General features: G+C 33.4%; 1 protein-coding gene across 1 annotated transcript; it reads left to right on the plus strand.

Annotated features, from left to right (window-relative positions):
* The first annotated feature begins 2,659 nt into the window (after positions 1-2,659).
* On the plus strand, positions 2,660-9,428 carry LOC133669946 (sucrose nonfermenting 4-like protein). The gene is made up of 13 exons (XM_062090275.1): positions 2,660-3,607; positions 3,812-3,899; positions 4,838-5,008; positions 5,718-5,825; positions 5,931-5,990; positions 6,227-6,316; positions 7,165-7,299; positions 7,759-7,903; positions 7,971-8,144; positions 8,258-8,321; positions 8,429-8,498; positions 8,766-8,883; positions 8,997-9,428. The coding sequence occupies exons 1-13, from the start codon at positions 3,498-3,500 to the stop codon at positions 9,092-9,094; spliced, it is 1,431 nt and encodes a 476-aa protein (XP_061946259.1). The 5' UTR covers positions 2,660-3,497; the 3' UTR covers positions 9,095-9,428.
* The last annotated feature ends 4,272 nt before the right edge of the window (positions 9,429-13,700 follow it).

A 13,700-nucleotide genomic window follows, 5' to 3' on the forward strand; every position in this document is an offset into this window, starting at 1 on the left:
TGTTGTGGTATGAAAAAAAATAAAAAAAACTATAAATTATATTTTTTTTACCAAGATTCCACGTGTGTATAGCATCGTGGTCAAACCTGTTTTTCAAAGTGTTTCTCAAATTATTTTTTGTTTGAAAAAATATCAAATTGATTTTTTAGATGTATTTTTTAAGGTTTTGATATGTTGATATAAATTTTTTTAAATAAATTTTTTAAAACATTATTTTAATATATTTTTAATTAAAAAATACTATGCATCGTATTACCTAACAAAAAAAAAAACAAATAGTTTATAATGATACCTTTCAAAAGGATAAACTACATATTTTTAAATTTATAGCCGGGACAAAATACGAATAAAGTCGAAATCCTTGAATGAAAAGCACAGTAGAAGAGATTCTGTGCTGTAACATCGAACATTTGGACATCAATTTTGAAAGATTTTCTTATGAAAGACTGTTAAATCTGGGAATAGCTTGATAAAAATTAATACAGTATTTTCTTGTTGCTTTTGATTTTTGAATAATTGATAGCATAATAGATTAATTGATGCATGGATTAACTATTAATTTTCCATCTCAATAAATAACCAATAATCCTCTGATTTTCTTTCATGCTAGATTATCAATTCATTCACTGGTGATTAAAATAGCTATATAAGCATTTATTTTTAGGAAGAAAATCCTTGTTAATATTATTGTCAATTAATCTAAAAAAAATACCGTTAATTATTTAAAAAATATTGTAGATGATTTGGGGCAAAAATCACCCTGTTTATCATCTAAACAAGCAATCTTAATTAAAAGCTTAAATTGTCACCCTTTTTATAATTATTTTAATTATAATATTTTTCTTGATAGGATTATGAATTTATTTAATTAAATATTTATATAAGCTTAAAAAAACACGTTGAAAAAAATCTATGTATCTAATTTATTTAAAAAAACAATATGATTGACGGCAAAACACAAGCCAAATAGTTAATAATTAAATATGATTTTGTGATTTGAACAAACAATTAATTAAATCTTAATTTTCATTCAATCTATATTACCAATTTTATGTTTAGTGATTAAATACCCATCGTTCATGAATATACGTTTTTTTGGCAAAAAAAAAATCTATATTACTACTTGTTAAGTATTGTTTATAGTTAATTTTTTGAAAACTCGTTATGACCCGCAATCTGCCAGTTAATTGCAAGTTTATAATTTAAATAAACTCAATAAACTTTTTATATATATAGAGTTAACAATCAATAAACTAAACCTTCCATTAATATACTATCTATTTTTTTAAATTATTTGGAAAGTTGTTGTAAATTTAACCATGATTTTGTGATTTGAATAAACAATTAATATACCTTCGATTTTTCTTTGAGTCTAAATTATCAATTTCCTCCTTAGTGATTAATTACCAACCAACATACTTTTTTAGGGAAAAAAAATTCAACTACCGCCTGTTAATACTATTGTTAATTATTGTAAAAAATATTAATATTATTGTTATATTTGAAAAGTCGTTATAAATGATTTGGCATGCAATCTACCTCTTAATTCTAAATCCATCACTCAAATAAATATTTAATAAACCTAAACTTATATTATTACACTGTTTAATGCTATTATCAATTACTTTATAGTTGTTATAAAATGACTAGGCGGGCCAAAATGTAGATTAACTACTAGTTTGAGTAATACTAATCTCATATAATATTATTATAGATTAATTTACCAAAAATACTTATAGTTTATAAGTGAAATCCACTTATTTAATAAATGGGATGTATGTCCAATCTTTCATATTTTTAATTGAGATACTAGAATATCATGTAAGTTTGGTTACACTCATGAATCATTTTTAAAACTTGTGAAAATATTTATTTTTATGAATTTTTTTCTTAGTATTTTTTATAGTTCTAATATGATAATATAAAAAATAAAAAATAATTTTAATATATTTTCAAGCGGAAAAATATTTTTAAAAAATATTTTGTACCAACCCACTAAATTAAAAATTAATAATATAATCTTAGCTTGGATTTAATTCTTTTCTTTTTAATCCTGAAATTAGTTTTTCTCTTAATTATTTTATATGTCTACCATGTCATCATTTAAATTTGAATTCAAAGAGTGAAGGCAAAAGAAAAAATCGTGACGAGGATGCTCCATCCAAAAGAAGAAGACCAAGAAAGTATTTAGATCCGAAGTGTTTTCCTGTACCTGAAAACATATCCGAGAACACGGTGAGAATTTTTTTCGTATTACTGTTAAACTTTTTATAATTTAAACATCATGATTAATGTTATTAATCAATGAAAATATTATTTAATATTAAATTTAAGTAACAACTAAAAATATATTAGTCAGTCATGGTTATTAATTTATTGATGTTATTATATATATATATATATACACACACACGCTTCTTCAAAGAACTTGAATTTTTTTCAAATTATTTTTTTTTTAAATTGTTTAGATAGTTGTTGAAAAGTAAATTTTAAAAGATAAAAAATATATTTTTAAATAAAAAATATTTTAAAAAACAGTAATTACCGATAGCGAACTCCACCGTAACATCACAAAAAGATGACGTGATTTTCTGACCATTCACTGGTCATAGATTTTACCACAATCATTAAATATTATTACAGCAACTCTAGGACTCACCGTTCTCTCTCTTTCCTCGTGTCTTGTTTTGTTTTTGTTTGTGTAAGAGCTTATGTCCTGTTCTTCAATCACCAGATAGATTCTCTCTTCATTTCCAAAATTTAACCACAAAAAAAAAAGGTTAAGAAAAGAAAAATCCATCTTTTTTATTTTAGATCCAACAATGCTAATTTTTCTTTATCAAAGTTAGGGTTTTTTTTTCACCATCTTTCTTTCTCTAACCCTTCAATCCAATCCTTAAATTAACCACAATAACCTTATTTTATCGTCCAATTCTCCAGCTGGGTTTTCTTGTTTTAGTCTCCTGAATCCGATTTAGCTAAAAAGTTCAAGTCCTTACACCAGATCAGAGGTTGAAACTGTGTGTGTGATTTTGCTGGTTTTGGTGGGGGGGATTTGTGGCCGTTTGATTTGTTGACTTTTTGGGTTTGAATTGATGATCGAAAGAGGATAAGATTGGTTGGTGGAATTTTGATTTGGTTAGCGTTCCATGCTTGCATGCAGAGAATTGTGGAGTTTTGGTGCTCAAAGTTTAATCATTTTTGTTGATTATCATTAAGGGCTTTTGGGGTTTTTAATTTACGGGGTTGGTTTTTTTTGTTTATTTGTAGAATTTTGCATGTATAAGCATTAAGGGGTCCTCTGCTAAATTGTAGAGGATCCCTATTCAACGGTGTTGGTTAGTTTTTATAGTTTTTGCTGTGAATTGGGGAGATGAAACATATAGATATTTGAATTGTGGTTTCTTTTGGAGGGATTATTCTAGAATTGGCATTTTATTGGTTGGTGGTGTGCTAAGTATTGAGTGTATTTATATAAATTTTTTTCTGGACGGAAGATGTTTGGTTCTGGTTCCAGTACTGGCCATGATAATAGTGGTGTAAGTCCAGTGCGCTTCGTGTGGCCTTATGGAGGTGGAGAAGTGTCCATCTTCGGTACCTTTACCAGGTGAGTTGCTAAATTGATCAGAATTTTTTAATTATCACCAACTATTATTATTATTATTATTATTATTATTATACGGCGGTGAATGTATTGATGGGTTTTTAGTTATGTTATTGAATATGCATTCTATTCTAGTAACTTTTAGGATTTTTTGGTTTGTGGATTAGGTGTCATGTGTGTATCTAATTGAGTTGTAATTTGGGGCAGGTGGACTGATCTTATACCCATGTCCCCGATGGAGGGGTGCCCTAATGTATATCAAGTTGTTGTTAGCTTAGTTCCTGGATTGCATCAGGTTTGTTAAACCAACTCAGCTTGTAAAGCATATTTAACAGCTGTGCATGTGATGATATGTTAACTGGTTCTTGTTCCATTATATAACTATTTAAGTGACTTTTTCAGGCTTGAAAGGAAAGTAACTCAAATTTATGTTAATCTTTAATCAATTTGGCTATGCTATACAAAGATAACCCACGACTTTGTTAGTTATCCATGAGAATTCATGGACCTTTTGCTGTCTAAAGTTGTCAAAATGGAGAGCACAGAAATGAAAGGCAATAGATTCTTTTTAATATGTAACAAAGGAACATGGTAATGAAAGCTATAGTGAAGCTGGTCTTATGCAATTACTAAAAAAGGAGGCCATCTTTGAAGAGCATCATCCCAATGGAACATAAATGATTCAGGATTATGGTGTTTTCAAAATGTTTCCCTTCACAAGGTTAAGCTTCTGGGACGTAATCCATTGCCTTTTCCATTGAGGTCAAGATTCCTGTCATATTAGTAAAATGAGTTTGTTTAAGTTTTTATGTTTGTTAACGTATGCATTCTGCATTAGCATGTGGTTTTCAACAGGTTATATCTGTTGCTTTCTCAGAATGTTTTTAGGTCTGATTTGATTAACATACAACATATTCAATTTTCTCTCAATTTTAGAAGTCAGTTGAATTAATAATGTTATTGTTTTAGTCTCTAAGAAATTGAATGTGTGGTAGGCCAAGCTATATGAGGAACCATAGGAACTGCTGGTTGCTGTAACACTTGCAGGGTCTTCATTTTTCTTTTTAACATGTTAATGGTTGTAGGGAAGGAATAGGATGTTAAAGTGTTCTTGGTCTGGTGTAACTATGTTTGCTATTTTCCTAATTAACATTCTCATCAACACCCATGTTAAGAGATTTGTATTTCTAACATCTCTGCTACCGTCAAAATTGTTGTCATTTTCGCATGCAGTTCAAGTTCTATGTAGATGGACAATGGAGGGTTGATGAGCAGCTATCCTTCGTTAGTGGGCCATATGGGCTGGTAAATACTGTTGTCTTAACTAAGGATCCTCCACAAATCATTGATTCTGAGACACCTGGGAGATCCAACATGGAGCTGGATGATGTTTCTGTTTGCCCGGTAAGATGCATTTCAGCTTTTACATAAATATTGACTTTCAGACCAGTTGTCAAGCCCTGATACTTAGCTGTATTTCATAGTATGTGTTATTATGTTCCAAGCACTGCTTTGTTTCTCATCCTTGCAGCAATGATTGGGAGAAGCCATTTCTTCTTGTACTTTTCTGCAGTTATTGCTCTTTCTCAATCTAGACCTCTGTTTATGTGCGTCCATGTTGTGTTTCATCTGTACTGTTGCATCTCTTGTTTGTTCTTTGTAGACAAGATTTGATTCAGAAGTGCCTGTGTGCCATATTTGGGTGTTGCCTTGGGGGAATGTAAACGTATCAGTAGGAAGGCCCAAAAGGAGAGAACAGATGAATCATCTTAAATAAAAAAAACTATTTCCCTCCCTGCCATTTTTTGCCTGAAAAGGCTCCTCTAAATTTCGTTTTCTGGGGTTATTACAAGAGAGAAATAGGGTTGGAGCTGGCAATGAGGTAGAAATGCAAATTAGTAATTGAGGATCTCTTCACCTGTGGAAAACAGCCAAAATGACTAATTTGGAAATGGATATGTTATTGAGCTGTTTAAGTTTCTTCAGCTCTTGAAACTATGAAACAGAAAAGGCAAGGAGTCTTGTTGAGATTTTAATTTTTTTACATTTGATACATCCCGAGTATTTTTTCAATGGGGCAGAATTGGTCACTCTGTTGGTTGGTACTTTTCAGGAAGTAATCCAAGGGTTGTCAGCAGCTGACTTGGAGGTTTCTCGTCATCGTATTTCTGCATTCTTGTCCACACATACTGCATATGAGTTGCTTCCAGAGTCAGGCAAGGTTTGAATGCTTTACCTTCTTCAGGAGCTAACTGAATGCTCATTTGCTATGTTTTCAACTACAACTGAGATGCTCAAATCTTGCTTGTTGTGTCTTCCTTTTCAGGTTATTGCCCTGGATGTTACTCTACCTGTGAAGCGAGCCTTTCATATTCTCTATGAACAGGTGAATCTCTACTATGCACGCAAACACGGACAAACATAAGTTGAAAACATTCAGCGAGTTAATGTTCTTGCCATCAAACATGAAACTAATCCAAAGTGCCTTGACATTTTGTATAATTTAGTTTCCATGTTTGGAACTATTGGTCTTATGGGCTTTTCTGTCTTTTTAAATGTCTCTGCTACATTTATAGTTGTTTATTAGCTCAGATTTCTCTTGCTGATTTAAGCTACTTTTAGGGCATCCCTACGGCTCCTCTCTGGGATTTTTGTAAGGGCCAGTTTGTTGGTGTGCTTGCTGCATTGGACTTCATCTTGATTCTGAGGGAGGTGTGTATTTTGGCACTCTTGGCGATGCTAATATGATTTATGATGATTTTAAGGGAAACTGTAATATACTATAAAGAGAAAAACATGCTGTATCTTGATAAAGTACTAGACTGGTAACTTTATTTAATCTGCATTCCTTCTAGGGGCTATAGTTATATAAATGCCAAAAGTAAATGCTTAGGATCGAGAAGATAAAATTCACAGCAAAAAACAACAATTAGTAATCCTATTTCCTTCTATAGTTACATTATGTGTTTTAGTGCTAATTAGATTTGTCATGAGTTTTGGCGAATCAAGTGCTGTACATTTTTTTTGGTCAACTACTAGAAAGTTAACTATTTTCATTTTGCCGAGGAGAATTAACTGGAGAATGAATTTTAAATCTTGGCCCATGACTGCAAAAACTACACAAAAGGTTGAGTCACTTGCATAACAACCCCACACTTCTAAGTGGCCATAACATAAGCTTAAAAGAAAGTGGTTGCATTTACATGCTTATTAGTTTTATGATGTCTTCATTTCATTCATGATTACTCAAGTTTGGCTTGTTTTTTCAATTGCATGTTTTCAAGGTATCAGAAAACATGTGCATTCGTGCGGTTGTGCACGCACACAAACACAAGCATTTTAAATTCAAGGCCATCTCATCATAAGCTTAAAAGAAAGTGGTTACATTTACATGCTTATTGGTTTTCAGATATCTTCATTTCATAAGCACCATTAATGTACTTGTTTTTTACATTTGTCATTGTAAGAAAGTTTCTAGAGTGTATGTAGCTGTTATGGTGTTGTACATGTTTGGCATTTGTCTCTTGATGGTTTAACATTTATGAAGGTCACTATTTCAGCTTGGAACTCATGGATCTAATCTGACGGAGGAAGAATTAGAGACACATACTATATCTGCTTGGAAGGAAGGGAAAATGCATCTCAGCAGACAAATTGATGGCAGTGGGAGAGCATATTCTAAACATCTGATCCATGTAATGCTTCTTCTGATGCCATGCTAAGATTCTTTAGCATGCAAAATAATCTCCCAGCTGTTATTTGTCGTTTATTTGAGCATCCTACATGTTGGGGTTTTCATGTTAATTGTATATCTTGCTCCTATGCATGCAATCATCTATAAACTTTGGATTCTATGAGTGGCAAATACACTTGGAGAAATGGTTGCAAGAAAAATAATCTTTCTATTCAATGTTGATTCTTTTAGCACCTTACGTGGTTTGGATATGGTTTGCAAGGGGCATATGGGTTGAAATGCTCTTTTAGATAGCGGAATACTGCTGGAAGTCAACTGTGTATAAGTTTGTGAATCAGATGGTGCGAATGAGCTACTTGAGATCTAGAAGCCTAGATTTCTCTAGTTTAGGGATTCCTTATTCTGATGTTGCAATCTGCTGTGTCACTAATTATTTATCCACCACTCCTTCAATATACAGGCAGGGCCATATGACTCACTGAAAGATGTTGCTTCAAAAATTTTGCAAAACAGCATATCAACAGTTCCCATCCTTCATTCTTCTGCTCAGGATGGTTCATTTCCCCAGCTACTACATCTTGCTTCCTTGTCTGGAATACTAAAATGTAAGCTTTCTTGGTTTGATACCTGGGGGTGTATAAATTGTTACTAACTCGTGCACCTAATTGTCAGGTATATGCAGGTATTTCAGACATTCTGCTGGCTCCTTACCCATTCTTCAACAGTCAATTTGTTCAATTCCTTTGGGTACATGGGTTCCAAAAATTGGGGAACCAAACAGACGACCATTTGCTATGTTGAAACCAAATGCTTCTCTCGGTGCTGCCCTCTCTTTGTTGGTTCAAGGTAATTCCCATTTCAAAGGAATACTCGCTCTGTTATCTGTTTCTGTTTGTGTATTGCTGATTGATCTTCTTCAACCTCCCCTAACCTTGTGCTACAATACCTTCCTGATACAGCCAATGTCAGTTCAATACCAATCGTAAATGATAATGATTCACTGCTGGATGTGTATTCTCGAAGGTAACTTGTGCATCTGTGAGTGCATGTGCATGCATGTTTTGGATCTGTGTTATTGTCGAGTTGCAGGTTAATTCAACTTTGACTTAAGTATGTTGTTTTCTTGACAGTGATATCACTGCCTTGGCAAAAGATAAAGCCTATGCACAAATTCATCTTGATGAAATAAGCATTCACCAGGTAAGTAGAGCTGATCACTTTGTAACTACCTTATAGAACTCTAGTACCATACAATTGTATGCACATTCTTGCTAATGGCCTGAACCAATCAACTGCCGCAGCATGCACACAAATCTCCATGTTTTAAACAATTAGAACACGCAGTTAATTAAATCAGGAAAAGATACATGACTGTGGAAGTGATAAAATAAATTGCCATTTTGGATAAAAATGCATGACATGAACCTTGCCATATTAATCTGCTTTTTTTTTTTAATGTTTGTGTAGGCACTGCAGTTGGGTCAGGATGCAAATTCTTCGTATGGATTCTTCAATGGACAGAGATGTCAGATGTGTTTACGGACTGATTCTCTACACAAAGTGATGGAGCGATTGGCAAATCCTGGTACTTCCATGTCAATATGATTTTTTTCATTATCAAAGCTTGAATATAGGTAGTTCTGAGATTGTGGTTTGAACTTATGCTTGCTAATTGCCTCACTTGCATGATCCCTTCAGGGGTTAGGAGACTTTTGATCGTGGAAGCTGGCAGCAAGCGTGTAGAAGGGGTTATCTCACTGAGTGATGTCTTCAGGTTTCTGTTGGGGGTAGCTTAGATGTTGGGGTTGCTGTGGTGACATTGGAGAGGACCGCAGTCATTACTCATTATTTTCTTTCCTAGGATAGAAAATTCAAAGAGCAAAAAAGAATTTGTAAATTGTGAGTCTTCAATTTTCCCCCATATAACCTAATGGTTATAAAGTCAAATCATGCTGCTGGAGAAACTGCCATGTTTAGTGCTAACAGAGAATGGGGTTCAAAGTGCATTAAGTTGCTCATGGCAAAGTTGGCAACCCCTGCTGTTGGCAGTATGTACTTACAAATATGGGTGGTTGATTCAATTTCAGTTTCTGATCTCAGCTTATTAATTCTAGCTTAGTATTGCTCTCATGCTTTGGCTTGTCTTGTTCTCTTGTTAGACGATAAAGTTCCTGTATTTTGTTTCCAGTTTTGCCAAACTTCATTCAAGCAAAATTGTCAACGTAAAAAATGAATCCCTAACTCGGCTTGATGGTTTTGGCCCAGGCGAGGTCAGTTGAAAAACTTGTTCTTGTTTTATTAAAATAATGTTGTTTTGGATTTATTTGTTTTATTAAAATAGTGTTGATTTGGGTTAATTTAAAATTAATTTTTTTGACTTGCAACCAAGATAAAGAGGATTTTGAGTTCTGAGTCCCTAGTAAAGTTATAACATCATATTAACCCTAAAACAAAGTATTAGGCTAATATGATTAGACTTGGCATAAAATAATAAATTGTTTTTTTATTTTTATTTTGCAGGAAGACAAGAAGGGTTTAAGAAAACCCTAAAAGATTGTTGATATTTTCACACAAGAAGATTAAATGTTTGAATAAGTTTTCTAGAAATAACATAATAAATAGGTATAAAGTTGAATTAATTTGAAAAGAAAAGAAAAATCCTAAAATAACAAGTAAAGTAAGAAAAGAATCTTAAAATATCAAGGAAAATAAAGAAAATTCTAAAATACTTTTTATATCTAATTTGGACATGTTCTTAACTTCGGCTAGTGTTAGTGGGTTTAACCCTTTCAGAAAACAGGACATTTAAAATATTTTGGTCAAATTTTAACCGAATCCAATAATTGGATAAAAAATCATGTATGCATTTGTCAAAAAGCTTGTTTAACGTATCCAAACTTTTTCTTAGATTTGGTCTTGTACACCCAATCCATATACATATCTGCTAGACATTTCATGTAGTCTAACACCATTAATTTTGTATCTAACAGCTCAGCTCCTCTAAAATCTCTTATATCACAATGTTTAAAATTAAAAATGTGTTTACACCAATAATTTACAATAAATTTCAGTCTGATCCAATGATCAGATAAAAAATTATGTATGTTTTTATAGAAAGCTCATTTAACATGTTCAAACTTCTTCTTGGATTTGATCTTATCCTCTTTTTTATAAGAGTAATTGTATTAAAAGGAAGAATACAGAGTATGAGGGGCATAACCCAAGAAATACAAAAGCTTGTTACCCTGATTTAACTCCTTATCTACCCAACAATAGATTATAAGGCCTTTAACAAAGCACAGTGAGTAATGACATTATGCTAGCACCGCCAGTGATAACAAAACCTTGGGTTTTGTGAATCCTTTTTAAAAATACCTTTTAAACCTTCTATAACCAGAATAAACAAATAAAAGGACAAATGATCACCTTGCCGAATACCCCTTGAAGATGAGAAGAAACCATGACTCTATCCATTCATAGCCACAGAGAAATGAATCGTATATATGCACATCTCAATCTATCTAACCATGATACTAGGTACTCCAATAGCTTTTAAACCTGTAAGGATAAAATCTCAACTAACCGTATGAAAAGCTTTCTTGCTGTGAATCTCAAAGCACATCTAGGCATAGAACTAACTAAGTGATAGTTATGCATTAACTCCTGAGTCAACAAGATATCATCATATATTTGCCTTCCCAGAACAAAAATAGTCCAAGCAGGTCTAATAACCTCTAAAAAAATCCCTTTCAGTTTGTTCACAATGACTTTAGATATACATTTGTACATCACATTACAACATGAGAGGTTTAAAGTCATTCATAGTGGTTAGAGTTTCAACCTTCGGAACAAGACAATCCTAGTAGCATTAACATATCCAGGCAAAATAGAGGAATAAAAGAATACCTCACAGCAGTAGTGAAGTCTTCACCAATAATGTTCGAAATTCTCTTAAAGAATAAGGAGGTATAACCATCTAGTCCAGGAGCTTTATCATTCGGTATGAAAAATAAAGATCAATTGATCTTATCATCAGTGATGCGTGACTCCAAAAGAGAAACACTATCATGAGCAATCCTGCTAGAGAAAGTATTTGAAGGCATCCTCTGTAGTGATTGTCGAGTGTGCAGAAAGTAACCTCTAGAAGTAGTGGACTGCCAATTAACCAAGACTCTGTTGATCCTGAACCCGAGATCCTATCTCATTAGTTAACCAATGGATCATATTCCTCACATATCTATGTAGAAAAGATTTAGTGTTCATGTCTCCTAAGTTTAGCCACCGAATTTGAGACCTATGCTTGTAAAATGCTTTCTGATCCTTACTCAACTGAAAAAACTCATTTGCAAGCTCTCTCTCTGCCCACTGATACTCATCAGTCTGAGGAGAACCATCAAGTATAGACTATGTTGTAGTCCATCTAGTCTTTGCCTCAATCACATAACTAGTTATATGGCTAATGTGTTGGTGGTGCAAAGACTATAACTTAGACTTTAGCAGACCAAGTCTCTTGGTAAACCTGTACATAGGGTTACCATCTATAGGAAGTTGTCGTGTATCCACAACTAAACCCAAGAAGTCATCCTTGTCATCCCATAGATTTGAGAACTTAAAAGATGTTTTAACCTTAGATAGAGGATTAATGAATTGAACAACCATATCATCGTGATCTGAGTAGTCTCTAAGAAGGAATTCAGAACAAGTAGCTAGTCAAAGTAGATAACCAGCATGTGTTATAAAAAATTCAATCAACCTTCTTAAGAATAGTACCTTTGTCATGTTAACTATTGTGCCAAATGTATTTCAAGCCTGAATAAGGAACTCCAACCAGTTCCGCAGCTCGGACGCAATTGCTAAAATCATCAAGATGGCTATGCCAAGTGAGATCACCCCTTCATTTATCAGAAGAGCTCATCATAGCATTAAAATATCTCAAAATTAGCCACTGTGTAGATTGAAAGTCAATAGCACGCAAACTTAAGTAATCCCATAGGTCCTGAAACCTCGAAGGTGAATTAAAGTCATAAACAAAGGTGACCACAAATGAGCACTGATTAACCAAACTTGTTACCTCACAGGTTAACCACTCATAAGTTGAATGCGAACAAATAACACTATATACTTTTGGATCTCATCCAACTAGAATACGAAAATTAGAAATAATTGAGACATTAGAAGAATGCTTGCTCAACTGAGATTATATGATTTAATCCAAGTCTTTACAACTTTATGTTTTGGTGGGCTATTAAGACCCTTAATATTCTAATTTCGTATATTAAAATGGGCATAGAAAAAGGAAATCGCAACAAAGAAAAAATATTAGAGGGTCTTAAGATATTTTTACACTTTTTCCTTATTTTGTCTAGTTTCAAGACTAGGAGGATCAGGCTTACTTGTTTCACTTGGCGGATGAGGTGTCGATGTAGAGACTGCAAAACCTTTTATTGGTGAAGTTAACAAGTGTTGGTCCCTCTCTAGAGGCAACATGTCATGATCCGAGTCAACTTTTAACCCCTTATCATCAGTAATCCTTGCTCTCTCAGCATCAAAAGGTTCGATTGTTTCTGTAGTAGCCTGTAGTTTTAACCGGGCGATCAATTCTTTTGGAATTTGTAGTGGTCGACTATTTTCAAAGACAATAACTCCCTAAACCTCTTTTGTGTTTAACCAGTTCTTTAATTAATGGGGTGGCTGAACCGATCAATTGGTTCCACCTAATCTATTTGTCTAGGTTACTGATTTTGCCATAACATTAGCAATAGTAGGAGATGTAGCCCCTTCAGTCATAATAACTAGTGAGCTACAAGCATGAATAACATCCTTTCCATTTTTTATCTTGAACATGTTTTCCACCGACACGATTAGGGCCTCAAACGATGCCTTGCATAAGTGGACAAAGACTTTACAAAATTTCACAGGCTGTTGTGATGGAGTCTATAGATAACGTACACCGAAGCTGAAAAACATGAATTATCTGCAGTGAAGCATCCAATTCCACACAAACTCTTGCATAATCAAGTTGAGTGCCACTAAGAGTGTGTTCATCACAAGCCAAAGATCTTCCTACTATACTCGTGGTCATGCCTAGACCGGTCTTATTCTAAAAGAGAAAAGATAATCCCTAAAGGCAAACTCATACCGGCATTTTTGTAATTTTATTTTTGTCAAGAACAAAGTGTAGATGCCACAGTTAAAAAATAATAGATTTCCCTCCAAACATCCATGGTGCTGTTCCATAACTAAATTAGCATCATCCTCGCTTTTAAAACAAAAGATCAAGAAACCTTGTTTTATCTTCATCATACTCTGAGAGCCATAATTCTTTCATACTCGAATGCAATAGAACTAAATGTATGATAGGACATCTTATAAGCTGGGACGAATATCTGGCATTCTTACTTC

The sequence above is a fragment of the Populus nigra genome, chromosome 12, assembly GCF_951802175.1.
Source record: "Populus nigra chromosome 12, ddPopNigr1.1, whole genome shotgun sequence".
NCBI lineage: Eukaryota > Viridiplantae > Streptophyta > Magnoliopsida > Malpighiales > Salicaceae > Populus > Populus nigra.

Bases quoted from the DNA above. Each gene is read 5' to 3' on its own strand.
- LOC133669946 (XM_062090275.1), top strand. From the start codon at position 3,498: ATGTTTGGTTCTGGTTCCAGTACTGGCCATGATAATAGTGGTGTAAGT. The intron at 5,826-5,930 runs GTTTGAATGCTT...CTTCCTTTTCAG, and splicing joins TGCTTCCAGAGTCAGGCAAG to GTTATTGCCCTGGATGTTAC. The intron at 7,904-7,970 runs GTAAGCTTTCTT...CCTAATTGTCAG, and splicing joins CTTGTCTGGAATACTAAAAT to GTATATGCAGGTATTTCAGA.